The sequence below is a fragment of the Blennius ocellaris genome (genome assembly GCF_963422515.1).
Source record: "Blennius ocellaris genome assembly, chromosome: 7".
Taxonomy (NCBI): domain Eukaryota; kingdom Metazoa; phylum Chordata; class Actinopteri; order Blenniiformes; family Blenniidae; genus Blennius; species Blennius ocellaris.
The window spans coordinates 10,638,253-10,653,795 of NC_137656.1; the positions used below are offsets into that span (position 1 = coordinate 10,638,253).

Sequence of the window (15,543 nt, forward strand, 5' to 3'; positions counted from 1 at the left end):
ACTCTATCATTTAAAAGAGTTTTATCAGGTTACACTCTGCCCAACCACAGCTACTAAATTAAAGACATGGACCCTGAGGCTCTGGATAACGTAGTACTGTGGTTCCCGACCACAGCGGAGCCCAGCTCCTCCAGAACGTTAGCTGATTAAAGGAAACACACACACACACACACACACACACACACACACACACACACACACACACACACACACACACACACACACACACACACACACACACACACACACACACACACACACACACACACACACACACACACACACACACACACACACACACACACACACACACAGGCCTGTGTTTGTCTTCAGAGCCAGCCTGGGATCTTTCACTAATACATTACACTTCTGGTGGGGCATGCATAGAGGCATGTGTGTTTGTGTGTGCGTGCATGTGCATGCGCGTGCTTGTGTGAGTGTTCTTTATCCTAATACAGACGTTTTGGTTGAGAATAGTTGTGTATTTGGAGTGTAAGTGAATAAGGAAAAATCAGCCACAGACTGATCCTGCCAAAACAAATATTTATCTGAGAAGTAATGGATGAGGGTGAACAAAAGGCGGCACAAATACAAGAAAGAAAGAGAACAGTGGTAGGACCAGCGTGGAGAAATTGGAAGAAGCAGAGTACAGACAACATTATTCGGTTAGACAGCCCAGAAGAACAAGTGAGGATAGTCAGGACTTGATGGGAGGGCTTTCAAGGTTACCGCTGCTTGTTGTCCAACATGCTGTGTCCATGTGACGAGCCGTATGTAGGGGATGAAGAGCAGGCCTTCACTCCTGTCCTCTCCCCACACTGTTTCTCCTTCTTCGCGTCCCTTTTCTCCTCTTGTGTGTCTCTCTGGCTGGGGCCAAGCCTTCATCGGCTGCTGGCCATCTGGCTTCACTCGCATACAGTAAGTGACTTTGCCCGCCTGCATCCCTGCTTGGCTGGCTGGATCAGCACGGGCTTGACTGTCATGCATTACCCAGTGTAGATGGACTCTAAGCCCTAATTGAGACCGCTAATGCAGGACCAGAGCACAGCAGAGGGGAGATTATGTCCCCGGAGCTGGATGGCGGGATGAAGAGAGGAATGGAGGGAGAGAAGGGATAGAAAGATGCTTGACACGCCCCAAAGGGATTAGACTTGTGCTCCTGTGGGGGCCGAAGACACAATGATGACTAACAGGGATGGAGGAATGATGGTGGGTGTGGAGGGCAGGGGGGTTTGAGGTAGTGTTAGTGGATTTTACAGTTAAGTGCTGACTGCTCACTGTGCCCATCTGTCTTTGTATCTGTTGTATCTGTATCACCCCTTTCTTTATATCTCTTTATCTCTCACTCTGCTCTTGACCCCCTGTTCTCAAGTCCAGCATTATCTCTATTCACCTCAACCATACAGTTTGTCTTTCTGACAGATCTTGATCTTGCCTTTTCCTTTAAATGAGCTGTTAAATCTCATCTTGACAGAGCAAGTTTTTGCAAGACTTGGGTGTAAATTATAACATGAAAAGAGACATAACGTTACCCTTTCCTCTGTTCCCTGTAGGTGCAGCATAGATGGCGTGGAAGACAAACGCATCATCGGTATGCAGATAGACAGCAGGAGTCATGCTCTGTGGGTCGCTTTCACCTCCTGTGTCGTTAAAGTGCCACTCTCTCGCTGTGAAAGACACGGGCGGTGCAAGAAGTAAGTTAGTTGCGATCCTCTGTCCTTCCTTCTCTCGTATTTTGGATCTCCTCTGGGGGAGCAAAACTGCCTAACATAACAGTGGAAATAATGTCCTGCAGGTCCTGTATAGCCTCCAGAGACCCGTACTGTGGTTGGGTATCAGAGGGAGCCTGCAGACAGGTGGTTGGAAACATCAAGTAAGTAAAGTACATTCACAAGTTAGAAATAGCTGAAACTTTTCTGGGCATTCAGTTCTTGTAAAATAGTTCTGGAAATATCCGAATTTTATCTTATTAAAAGTTGAACATTGTATCCAGGAGCATGTGAATGAATAAAGTAAAAACTTAACTTGGCATAAAATTCAGTTGTGCACACTGGTAATATAGACAAAAAGAATCATACTTAAATGATCTTCTTGTGGAAGAATTGGGTCTGCATTTAACCTGTTTTAATTGTGTTTCACCTTAACTGCACATCATAGGAATAAAGGTCTGCAGCACTGCACTGCTTTGGAAGCTGCCTTGCTCAGTGCTCCACAGTCAGCAGTGGGATGTCAACCTATGAACCAAACACAAGCTTGCTTCTCTAACCTATAGCCCACCACTGCCCAAGACAGTGTTTAGTATTGTGTACAAAATAGTGTTTAGTATTGTGTACAACATTTTGTTAGAAAAATGCTCATTTGAACCCTCTTCACTGTTCACTGTTGCTAATGTATACCTATAACCATAGTTTTTTTCTCTCAATTTGTCATATCTATGATCTTTGTAAGTTTACCGTGTGAGCGCAATTTTCTTCTGGCAAACGGACTATTGGAAGGATGAATGGAAGGAAAGCGCTGTTTGCCTCAGGCTCGGGGTTGGGTATGCTCTGCCGGGGAAAGCTTGATGGTCGCGGCAACTATAATTTGTGGCTGTAGTTATGACACAGAACCCGATTATGCTTTCTGAACAAACAGCATATGGAGTTTGTGGTGGGAAAAAACATTTTACAGATGAAGTCATAACAGAAACACCAGTGCGCCACTGGACATTTGATGATGAATGAATTTGATCCCCCTGCTGCAAAATGATTGGTCAGGCATGCCAAATGCACCAAAAGGCACATGCACCCACATGCTCACACAAAAACTGCGCTACAACAACACACCCGCTTGCCCATTCTATTATTATTTCGCAAAGCCGAAGCAGTGGACTGTTCTGATTGAGTTTCCACTTTGGAGCAAGAGCCGACACAGAGGCATTAAGAGGGCAGATGACCTCGCTTCTTTACTGTACAATATTTCTAAGTGAGCGAGGGAGGGGATTTGGTCTGGCAGGATCTGCTGGTCTGTGGCGAGCTACTAAAAACATTTTCCAGACCGGACAGGAGAGGGGCTGGAGTGAGGGAAGGGACGTTTTTCCCCAAAAGGTCTTTTTTCTCTGACATCTGTCTTTCTTTCTCTTATCGTCATCACATTGAAAATGCACCATCCCTTTTGTTTTTTTTCTTGCATCTAAATCACCACATTTTCATTTTCTTACCTGAGTATGTCTATCACTATCTATCTATTTTTATCCATCCTTCTTTTCTCTCTCTCCTCTGACATGTTGTTTCTCTCTTGCAAGCCACCCCTTCTTTCTTCTTCCTTCTGGCTCTGATGCTTGTACGCCAGCTTTCCCATGTGGAGTAATGCCTCTTATACCTACTGCCTAAAAACAGCTTGCACTCTGTTCTCCTGCAATATGGTCTTTGGTCACCCCCTTGTTTATGCATGTTATTGCATATGATTCTGGATGAGAGTCTTTTCTAAATAACATACACTGTTGGGTATTTCTTCATGATCAACATGTTAGTTCAGCATATTAACACAAGAGGATTATTTATTAATCTCTGAAACACCAAGCATGACCTTTCTCTGAAAAAAAAAAAGTGCCCACAGGCTGGCTGGTCACCTGATGAGCCGCCTGCTCCTTTTAAAATCCAAACCATTCATCAGAATGAATAGGCGACATTGAGAAAACCTCGACTATATGTATAGTGTATTAAGTCCCTCTTTTCCCATTCACGTTTGACATAATTTATTAATGGCATTATGCTTGACCTGTATTTCACCAGCCGTGCGCTGTCTGTGCAACCAGCACATCTCATATGATAATCGCATATGAGGCAAAGATGATAGAAAAGTAGTCCCAGTTATGTACTGTGCAGATTGTAGTTCATTTAAATATGCATTACATGGGTGCAGTGGGATCTTAACCCTGAGCTGAACCGTCTGTAGTGTCACATTCGAACAGACTGCACTTCTGTTGCTATAATGCAGCCACTGCAGGACATGGATGCTTCGGCTGAGGGTTCACAGTGTGTTTCATTCACTTTCATATGTCAAGACATTGAATCTGTAGTGTGACTGCTCATTGTTAATTCATCTCCAGACCAATGGGATTTCAACCTTGTAATATTTATCTCGGAACAATCTCACCTCAGTCTGTAATGTTATTATCAACTTTTATTGTCAACCACTACCACCAGGAGGTCGAGAGGGTTTTGGCATTGTCAAAGGAGCCAAACATTATTTCACGGCATGGCGGACCGAGGTGAATTTGTCTGAGGAAAATCCAGTGGATATTCGGAGTTCTTGAACTGTATTCATGCTTAGACAGGTTCAATTGTGCAACTCTGCGTCTGCATTGCGATTATGACTGTGTAGATAAGCAAATCAGATAAGCCGATTAACTGCACCCCCAGATATGAAAAGCGGATGCAGCTTTTGTTGTTGTGAGGCTGTTTTCGAGCTTGATTTTGAAGGGGAATTGGTTATCAAGAGGGGAAAATTCACCATCTCCGTTCCAATTAAGGTGCTGCCAAACGGGGGGGGGGGGGGGGGGGGGGGGGGGGTGAAGGTAAATGTAAATGAATGCCGGATATTTTTCAATCAGCCTCAGCATATAAATATACACAAAGCATTGTTTGGCCTTGAGTGCTGCACAACAAAAATCCAGTTGAATTACCTTCCTGAAGTCTTCTGTTCCTGGCAGGTTCAAATGTTTGACTCTGATCAAGGAACAAAGGGTGGGCAGGGGCTGTTTTGGAAAATCATTCTTCTTCATGCTATAATTGTGACCAGTGGAGGGTAAGCAAGATGAGACGCGGGTGGACAGGCAGGAGGAGGAGTAGTGGGGGGGGGCAGTAGAGATGAGGAGGACTGTGAAAAGCTGTCATGCGTGACTGTGATCCTGGTTGACAGTTGGTCCGCTCTGTTTCACATATCTCCTTACTGCCTGCTTGGTGGTCTTTCAGGGAGAAAACAGGTCTCGGTGCAGATTGCATCAGAAAATAACATCTCGCTAAAACTTTCACCTCCTCTGTCATATGATGGCCCTCAAGCATGGTTAGCCTGCGTTGCTTTGGTCCTGGCCCATGTGATGTGCTAAGACCTGCAAGAAGATGTCAGAAAATGCATAATAGCCCCCTGACTACCAGTCGTTCAAATCTGTCCTCTGTGGTGGACATTTGTAAACCTGGCTATCTCCTACCCACTGCATCTTACTGAAGTAACTCATATTGGCATCATATGACCTTTCATGACCTCATCAGAGGTCATGAAAGGCTTTTCAATGATACCAAAAATGTTACCTTGCAAATATTAGCGAATCAAAAAGAAAAATTGTGATTGGATCATTTTTTTTTTCTCCTGGGTGTCAGGAGGATAGGAGGAAAAATAACTGTCCACAGTGAAGTTTGCAGGAAAACAAAGAAAAACAACTTTTAAAAACAGTTTTTTCACTGTTTTGGGTTGACGATAAAAATCAAAGCCAAATGCAATCACAGGTAGACATGGCACAAATAGTGGAATGGCAGGATATAACTTGTCTGGGACTGTTTCATCTCATCTGACTGCCTGCAACTCTGAAATGATAACATTTCACTGGTCTCATCTCTGTACAAAGCAAATACATGACCATTAACTATTTTATATCAAGAATTTGTGGCTTCCAGCAGCAACTTTCTAAAGGCTGACTTCAGACAACAAACAAACAAACAAACAAACAAACAAGATATGCTAAACAGTCATGGTAAATACTTTTCATGAGCCTCACATTTTCCTTAAAGACACAAAAGTTTCAATTGAATCTTAAGAGTTATCATACACAGTGCTTTGCTACATTCTTAAATGTATAGAACATATGCTTGTTGTTTTTTGCAGCCAAATAAATTATAAATCTATTTTTATCAGCAGTCAGCAGGTCCTGTGCCAGCTTTGGATTTACTAGCCTGCCTGCCTGCCTCCTTCATAACCACTGATTTTAAGCCTCCAGGGCACCTGCTAGGTGTTCTTTGATTTTCGTCCAGCACAGGGCCTTCTGCTGCTTGCCCTGTGCGCTTCGTTGATGTTTTTGTCGTAGCCTTCTTATAGCTTCATTACTTTGTTAGGTGTGGAGCGCCTGCGTGTCCTGGCCCGTTTTCCTCTGCTGACCATGATGTCTCTGTTCCCGCAGATCAGCTTTTGAGCAGGACGTGGAGCATGGCAACACAGATGGCCTGGGAGACTGCCAAAGTAAGCAGGCCTTCTTCGCTCTTATCTTTCCTCTTCTATTCTGTACCCCCCACCGCCACCCCCAAGTCCAAACACCACCGCTGCCACCATCGTCATCGCTCTCACCCATGTTAACTGTGTCCCCCTTTTCGCTCAGCCCTCCGTTTCCTGCTTCGCTGCTGTCACCTTTTTCTCCCTCCGTCTGTTCCACCCTCACAATCCTCTCTTTCAGCCTCTTCCATCCATCTGTCGCTTTCGGCTCTTCTCCTCTTCTGTCCTTCCCCTGCTTTCTCTAGTCCCCTGGTCAATAGGGTGTTGTGGCCCATTGGGCAAAGACCGGGTTCCTTCTTGCAAATGGCTTCGAAAACACAAGGCAAACATTGAGCAACACACAGGGAAGGGATTGGACTTGGGAGCAGTCTTAGGGCTCAACACAAAACAAGGCAGGGCTCTCAACCAAGTCAGGCTCCAGAATCTTGAAAGGTCTCTTTTTCACTCCGCAGCAGAGGGAACAAGACACATTGAGACTGTATCTTTGATCTTTTTATATGCACACAGTGTTTGGATATATCAAATGTGATACCTTGTTGATACTAGACTGGGCTGTTCAGTTTGCAAGAGAGATTTCAAAATAATTTAACAATAAATCATGGTCCGTTTCATCTCAATTTTGATTGTTTACTAAGTGTAAAAGCGGCCAGTGTATCTCCCCTTAAGATTCTTCAATATGTTTAGTGAAGGGAACTAACAGTATTAGACTTTCATTAGCTCAGAGGTCATACAGATCCCCTCTGATTAGAAGTTAAAAGAATATCGAGCAGTTTGTCAATTTGGCATTAGTTGAAAAGTCACGGCCTTTGATCATGTTAAAGCATAAGCTCCCTTTACTGGAAGCAATAACAAGTTTCTCCTTATTTCTTTTTTCCAGACACATTTGTGGCACTGAATGGTAAGTATCTCGCCCCTACCACACGGGCAATCTAATAAAAGATAGAAACTGCATTTCATCTCCCCTTGACTTCCAAACTTCAGCCACACCTCTTCATCTAGTCAGTCAATCATCCCCTCTCAAGGAAATGAAATCTCCTCCCACACGTGTAAAGAGGGGTTATTAATGACTCGAGGTTTTAACTGAATTGATTTTGCATCTTCTTTTTTTGATAGACATCCCTTCCAGTTACGAAGGTAATGAAACATTAAAGCACGGTCGGTCACTTTCTCTGCCCTTCGTATTCCTCCTCATTCAGCCCCTTTGGTGTTCAGCATCAAAGTTGTAGTGTTAGAAATAAGAATTAGAAATCTTTAATGCTGATTTTGACTGTGTTAGTCCTTTTAGACCCTCTGTCCCTCCTTGTTCCCACTGCCCGATTCCCTGTATACCCAGTACAAGAGCATAGATTAGCCATGACCTTTACTTCACTAATTGGATGGATCTGGTTGTTCGTGGTTTAAGGCCTTGATGGTGAAGAAATGCCTCTGTGTGCAAATTAAACAGGACATGTGTCGACAGAATGAGAGAGAGAGAGTGAGAGAGAGAGAGAGAGAGAGACAGAGAGAGAGAGAGAGAGAGAGAGAGAGAGAGAGAGAGCAAGCGCAATGTATTAAACCAGCATGTTTAGAGTTCGCAACGTGCGCCGTACAGACTCTTTGCACAGTCAAAGATGCCTAATTCCAAAGAGCTAATGTAAACATGAAGGCACAGATTTACTGCTGCCTTCATCACCACAGATATGTTTACTCTTCCAATCACACAGCGCAATTTCACAATCACACTTCTGTGCTATCCAATTGATACAATTTTCCCTCACTCAAATAATTTCAAAAATGCTAAATAGGTATGATTGATAGCAAAGCCAGTCTTATAGCAGTGACACCTACAGTCACACAGAACTTATTTTCTTTTAATTGGTGAAAGCTCAAGCCTTTTCTCTCTCTCTCTCTCTCTCTCTCTCTCTCTCTCTCTCTCTCTCTCTCTCTCTCTCTCTCTCTCTCTCTCTCTCTCTCTCTCTCTCTATCTATCTATCTCTTGCTCTCTCATAGACACACACATACACACACATACACACCTCGCAGCTGCCAGATCAAAACAGTCAGATCCATACAGAATGACAAGAATAGATATTTTGAAGTCGTTCCAGAAAGCCTAGCTCTCTCTCGCTCTCTCCCCCCTGTGGCTGTACCCCCATTGTGATTCTCTCTCCTTTCTGGAGATCCAGGGTCATGGAAAAAGCATCTGTGTTTCTCTGCACCCCTATAGTGCTGAATATGCTCCCACAGGCGTGGTTGTGTGTTTTCAGACACGCACACACCAGCAACACCCAGTATGCAGCCTCCCACCACACCCCCTCAAAGTCTCAGCCCCTCCATCTACTGGATCTGTTGGTGGTTGATATGGATTTGGAGATAAATAAATGCCCCCGCTCCATTCTCCTCTTTCCTTCTCCAGACAAGACACTCTCGCCACTCTTTTAATCTGTAGAAAGAGAGGAAGGCGCATCCGTCGGCAGTTTAGAAGCCCCCACAACCCCCCCACCCCCACCGCGATCCGTGGAAGAGCTCTGAGGCTCCAAGCTTTCTCTATGTGTGTCATCTGCCTGAATTGCACTTCCCCTGGCGGTGGGGGAATGAATTATAAAATAGGCCTGTCACACTAATCTCTCAGCCTTGGGCCAATAGTTAAATAAATCATTTTAATGATTGCCATGCCTCACAGAGGGGGAGGCGGAGGCTCTGGGTGGTGTTGGTGTGTGGGTCTCTGTTGTGTGTGTCTACCAGCCACACCAGCATTAGCTCTCTGAAACGCTTCCCCATCCTCTAACTCAGGCATAAACCCATATTGAAAAGGAACTCGCACATCCCCAAACACACACACACACACACACACACACACACACACACACACACACACACACACACACACACACACACACACACACACACACACACACACACACACACACACACACACACACACACACACACACACACACACACACACACACACACACACACACACACACACACACACACACACACACAGCTGCCACCTCTGCTGTGGAGAGAGCACTTCAAAATGTTAACTGGGGGTTGAGCTCCACAAGAGGCTGGTGATAAAAGTGTTGTCAGCCTTCATCTCGAAAAGACCTTTTTTTTTCACAAACAAGTGGCTTAAATATATTCTGTGAAACACAATATTGTATATGGATTTTGCAAAACTGTGTAGGGTGCCTCAAATGTTAGCATGTGGGATGTTAATGTGATTTGCATGGTTCAAAAATAAACACACAGACAAAACCTTATGCTCGAATTCAGTCCAAGAATGAAAAAGAGACAAATGTGACAAGTAGATACAGGAAAAGAGATTGTTTGAGCAAAGTGCATATATAGACAGAGAGGAGGTAGGATATTATGATGTCACATCAACAAATGTAATAATTTTTGTTGCAGTTGTACTTTAAATGAATTCATTCCCAAAGAGGAACATTTATGATGTGTTTATCAATTAGGTGATGAATTATTTCATTCAGTAAAATGTCAGAACGAGTTGAATTTCCCAAGATAACATTAACAAGTTGAACTTCTGTGGCAAGCATTGCAAAGCAAAATTCTTTCCTGCAAATGTCACATGAGATGAATAGATTAGGAAAAACAGACATCATGAACGATTTTGTTATATCATTATCCCTTTTTCCCCTAGCAACTTATTTGTTTCGCCTCTGTGCCAAGCTTCCATTTAATAGGAAAAAGTACCCACATACAGCAGAATGAATTCAGCGTTGTTTGAGAACTGATTGAAAAGTTCAATTTGAAGATCGAGAAAGGTAGCAGGAGGAACATGAACAAAGATCGAAACACTTCGCGGTTGAGGAAAAAAGTTGTAGTCTGACAGGAATGCTGGAAAGAAAGTTTGTCTCTTGTCCTTCATATCAAAGGTAGGCACCCTATGGTGATTGTGGAGAAATACAATGGTTCTCTGCTCTGCTCTGACAGGCCCAGCAGAGCTTTGACATGTCAGTCAGAACACAAGGGGAAAGAGCGAGAGACACAGAGAGACACAGAGAATGACAGGGAAAAAAAAAAAAAGGAACACACGTCGAGCCTGAGAAACATACTCAGACACAATTACTAATGAGTTGCCCAGGGTCACGGAGGAGAAACACTTTGTTGCCTCACCCAGCCAGGCAGCTGTCCTCTTGTGTCATTTCTGTGTGTGTGTGTGTGTGTGTGTGTGTGTGTGTGTGTGTGTGTGTGTGTGTGTGTGTGTGTGTGTGTGTGTGTGTGTGTGCTTCAAAGGAGACAATCCATAGTTAAGGGTATATGCACACCCCTGCTGACCGGTGCTTGCCTGCACTAGAGCCTGTCCCTGTCGACCTGGAGTCAGTTCATTAACCTGTGTTGTGTCCGGCAGGCCACCATCACCACCACCATCACCACACCCTCTCACTTCCCACCTCTGCCCTCCCGGAGGCCGCCGAGGGCCCCCTGGGGCGGAAGGAGGTCCCCATGAGTTCAGACAAAGGGGAGGAGCCCTACCTGGCTGTGCCCTCTCAGACTCAGCCCGAAGCCAATGGTAAGCCTTGGAACGCAACAGCTAACAGTCAATTGGGTCCATTGTCACCTGTGGCAAGAGAGGGGGAAGGGAGGGATGGGGAGGGGGGTTCGGGTAATTGAGATTTACGACTGCCTGGCTGCTTCCAGCTGACACGATGTGGAGGTAGTGGATCGCCTTCTCTCTAGGGGACAAATTGCTTCACACTGTGCATGAGCCCCCCCAACCCCCAACCACACAAAGAAACCTGCACAAACACAACTGTGCAACACACACATAAGCAGGCGTGTACACATTCAGTGCTCATTAACACACGTACACGCTCACAGTCATTCGTACACAGACTCTGGCGGATGGATTTATTACCCATGGACTGTAATGTCCCACAAGAGATCTAATATCCACACCATTACACACTGAAAAAGGAAGATGGCGATGTATTTATTTCCCAAAGAAGATGGCCCGGTTACCCGGCTCTGTCATGCTTTGCGACACAGTGACATGACATTGAACGCCCTTTTCTCATGTGTTAACAACCTGCCTAATGCTGTAGCGCCTCAAGGACAACTCGTTTTTATAAATGAGAGGAAGAGGGAAGGAGAGAAAAGGAGGGGACGGGAGGGACAAAGCACATCAGGGAGGGGGAGGAGAAAAAGGTTGCTGCCTATCCATGTTATGTCCTGTAATAAAAGAGACAGACTTATAACAGATCCCATCAAAACATGCAACATGTAGCAGCTACATTCAGTACGCATCCATGCTATTAGGGGCAGTATCACCCGGCCTTGTCGGAATATTGATTAAAATGAACATGATGATCAGCTAGCCAGATTCTGTTCTGTGGACATACAGGAGTTTTTAGCAGACAAAAGCTTCTTTTAAAGGCAGACAGGATTAAATCAGTACAGACAGAGAGAAGCATATGAATAAATAAATGTCACTTAAGGTAATGTTTTAAAAAGATTAAAATATAGGTATAAATACAGTTGTGACCTAGGAAGGAACAAAGAGAATACACATTTTTCATTCTTATGGAGTCTTTGAAGACTGACATGGTAGAAGTAAGACTGGCGTATTGGGTTAGGGTTAGGGTTAGGGCTCCACAATAACACTTGTCAGTATCTCCCATCTCGGGGATAAACAGAGGCACAGCAGTGACTGCAGCGTGTCAGCTGGAAGCAGTGCAGTACCAGTGGGTAGATCCAGGCACAATGGTGGCAGAGACTTCAGACAGCATGCCTACAGCCAGCGTCACAACATGCTGTCGCTCCCGTCGTTGCTTTTACCTGAGCAGGTGTATTGCTACTTTAGCCGCATGATAAATGCAGAGGGATGATGAGAATCAAACATAAGCTGAAGCCAAAATGTGTCTGACAGTGATAATGTCTTTCCAGAACTATTTGTCCACGTTTAAAGGGGTAAATGTGGGTTTTTCCAAGCTCAGGTAACTGCAATGAGGTTTCACATTTCAAAATGCTTCCTGCTGTTTCTATTTTTGTTGGGTTTTTTCCCCCCTGTAATATCATTATTGTTATTATTATCATTTTTATGAGACACTTTTGCAGCTTGTTTCACTATTTATCGGTTGAATTTCAGCTCTACGGTCTATTCTTTTTACTTTTCTCTGTAAGTCAGCTCTGATGAGATTGCTTTGATTTTCTTGATTTCCATGGTTTCTTGTGAGCAGCTCTTGTGATATTTTGCATGGCTTGGTCTCAGACTATGTAATTTTTTTTCCCCCTTTTGATTTGCTATTTATATATTTGCCTTTTTTTCCCTGTGTTGATTGCTTTGATGGTATTAAGCACAGTTTTGCCTTCATACAGCTTAATGCTTTTTCAGCATGGCAAATTGAGCACCACAGTCAACAGTGCTCATTTCCCACTCCACCCATCCTGCCTCCTCTTCCTTCCTGTCGCCCTCAGTATTATTGGCTTCAGGTGTTAACTGTACTGTGAAAACTTCGCAAACTGCTGGAGTGAAAGCAAAAATGGAAACAAATTTTTATATATATATATATATATATATATATATATATATATATATATATATGTGAAAGGATCACAGGCAAAAAGCAAGTAAATAAGTTATTTTAATTGCATTTTAATGGCACCCTGATAAATCCATGCATACCGTTTTACTGAAGAAATAGGAGATAGACATTTTACTATACTATCAATCTGAAGTTAATGTTTGAGTGAAAAATGTATGAGCTCATATCCAAATCTGTTTGAAAGCTTGCTCATGATTTAATAGAAATTAGAATCACTGCCTGACTTTTTCATTTGCAGTCAAGACATTGTAGAATCTTATCTGCTGATGAATATTACAGTGCTGCCAATATGTATTAGCCCATCACCACCAGAGTAATTAGAAATGCAGCAAAGTGATGGAGCATTCGCACACTGATGATATTTAGCACCCGGCATCATCGTGGTGTGGCATTCCAGTGGGAGCCCTCGCAGTAGCCAGGTGGCTGCTTGTGTTTCACAGTACATTTGAGCCTTCCGTTCCGTCTGTCTGTCCAGGCCTCATCTGTCTCTGTTATATTTTCACCCACTTCTGCCACACTACCACACATACCTCTTCCCCGCTTGCTCACCCTGCCTCCCTGCGCCCTTCCTCCCTCCTCCCATCCGCCCCCAAAACACACCAACCCCGCAACTCTCCACCATCTGCTGCCATTGTGATCAGTCTCCCTTCCACAGGACCACTCATCTGACTGGGGTGGCATGTTCCAAGGCTATACCTTACCTCGTGCAAATGAATTCCTGAACCAATTTATGGAGCCTCTTTCCCCCCGCTGCCCCTCCCCCTTCTCTTTTCCTCGTCCATCTCCGCACCCTCCTCTTCCTCTGTCTCCCCCTTGTAGTCTGTCTCTTCTCCAACAGGAGTCATATCTCTTCCCTGTCTGCAGGAATGAATCCTTTGCCCCCCTCTCCCTTTTCTCTCTCTCGCTCCTCTGTTATACCTGTCTCCCCCTTTTTCTGTCAGGCTCAGCTCTGCCCCCCCCCCCCCCCCATACATCCCCCTTCCCCCCAAACTCCGACCTGTAGCCACCGCTCTGTTGCTCCAATTTATGGGTTCATTACCGAAGCTATCCAGAGTAGAACAAGAGGGGAGAGGTGGAAGGATAGAGGGATGGTGAGAGACAACAGCGAGGAAGGTGTGGGAAATGAGGGGATAGAGGCACACACGATAAAGATTTATTAAACAGAACAAGACAATAATGAAGCAGTGAAGGTTATAAGAAAAAGATAACGAGATAGCAGGTAGACACACTATATGAAACACTTAAACAAACAAGATGGGAAGAAATAGAATCACAACACAGGATATAAGATTTGGTGAGATACTGGAGATCAGCAATGTGAATTATTTGTTTCTCAATACCTTGATGTCATTTATTTTTTGGAGTGGGCCAAAATTCTGACACTCAAGAACATTATCTGCATGTCTTGTTTATCTATCTAACAGAGGTAATCATTCAGATGCGTCGGCTAAGTTAGTGAAAACAGGTGAATGTCAGAAATCAACAGAATCTCTAGTACAACTTCCATTTGCAAAATGAGCAATGGACTCATTCCACCAAAGTGCACAACAGAGTGCCTCAGGAGATCCTTCATTCCTGTGGCAATAAGACTCTACAACTCCTCCTTGTAAATAGTGTCTGTTGTGTTGCTTGTTAAGCTCACTCTGCTCTGCCACTCCATCACTGCTGAGCTTAACTTTGTACATATGGGCAGTTAAATTAATATTGCTTATTTAACTTTACTTAAACTATCCGTTTCCTTCCATGTTGAGCTAAGTCAAAGATTTCCCCCCAGGGATTGATAAAGTAATTCTGATTCTGGTTCTGATTTCCTTGGAATTACGCTCATATATCACTAAGGCGTTGCGGTAGATGTATTCTGGAGGAAATTTGATGCGTCTTAGATTGCATTAATCAACATGATCATGTCAACTAACTAGCAAATTGCCAAATCGTCTCTAAATATATTAAATGTTCTCCTACCTTATTTGAGCATAACAACAAAAGCATGGTGTCGTCTTCATGTTGAAGGTTAACTTCAAGCTTTGGATTATGTTCGGCACCCAAAGCTGAGACATTACATATTTGCTTTATTAATAACAACAGGTGAATTGAGATTTCAGAAACAGTTTCAACGAGACAGGAATATTTCAACCTCTTCAGAGGTTTATTGTGCTATTGGAAACATTCACTTTATTTGTGGTTGTTCCTACTATACAGCCAGCTCGTAGTAGAGAGGGGGACACTCCGGGTATTTGAGGGTCACAGTCCTGCATAGTATCAACATTTCAATAGACCTGATTAATGAATGGTTTGTTATCAGACTTTCTGCACAGCTTATTGGTGGTGCTCACATTGTAAATCATGTTTGTTGGAGCAGGAAGACATTAAAATATGTACCTATGTGCGCTGATGATGTTTGATGGAAAAATAAGTGTATTTTTCTCATAATCAAAACATTTGTTACCACAATGCATTTTGAAAAGTGTTATAGAAATGTATTTTCTCAAAAAAATGAGTTCTTTCATTAAAAAAAAAAAAAAATATGTTGTTTACTCATGTCACACCACAGCAGATTTACTAAGTCAATGTTTACAGGATTCATTTCACCACTGAGGAAGAAGATGAAGAAGGGTTTTCATTTTGATTATTACAAGCTTGTGCTTAAATTTTTACTGAGGAACCAAGTGGCTTTTTTAATTGGTTTTTTTTTGCCCCCAAATCAGCCCAACATTTTGGTGAAATGTATTTTACATTACAAAAGAACTAC

At 43.5% G+C, this 15,543-nt stretch overlaps 1 protein-coding gene across 1 annotated transcript in view; it reads left to right on the forward strand.

The window, feature by feature from the left end:
- The window catches only part of sema6a (sema domain, transmembrane domain (TM), and cytoplasmic domain, (semaphorin) 6A), a 108,263-nt gene that overhangs the window by 81,044 nt on the left and 11,676 nt on the right, over positions 1-15,543 (forward strand). The window contains exons 14-18 of the mRNA XM_080500060.1: positions 1,554-1,694; positions 1,796-1,873; positions 6,155-6,213; positions 7,121-7,141; positions 10,601-10,762. Coding sequence (XP_080356186.1) covers positions 1,554-1,694; positions 1,796-1,873; positions 6,155-6,213; positions 7,121-7,141; positions 10,601-10,762 — 461 coding nt within the window. The remainder of the gene's footprint in view (positions 1-1,553; positions 1,695-1,795; positions 1,874-6,154; positions 6,214-7,120; positions 7,142-10,600; positions 10,763-15,543) is intronic.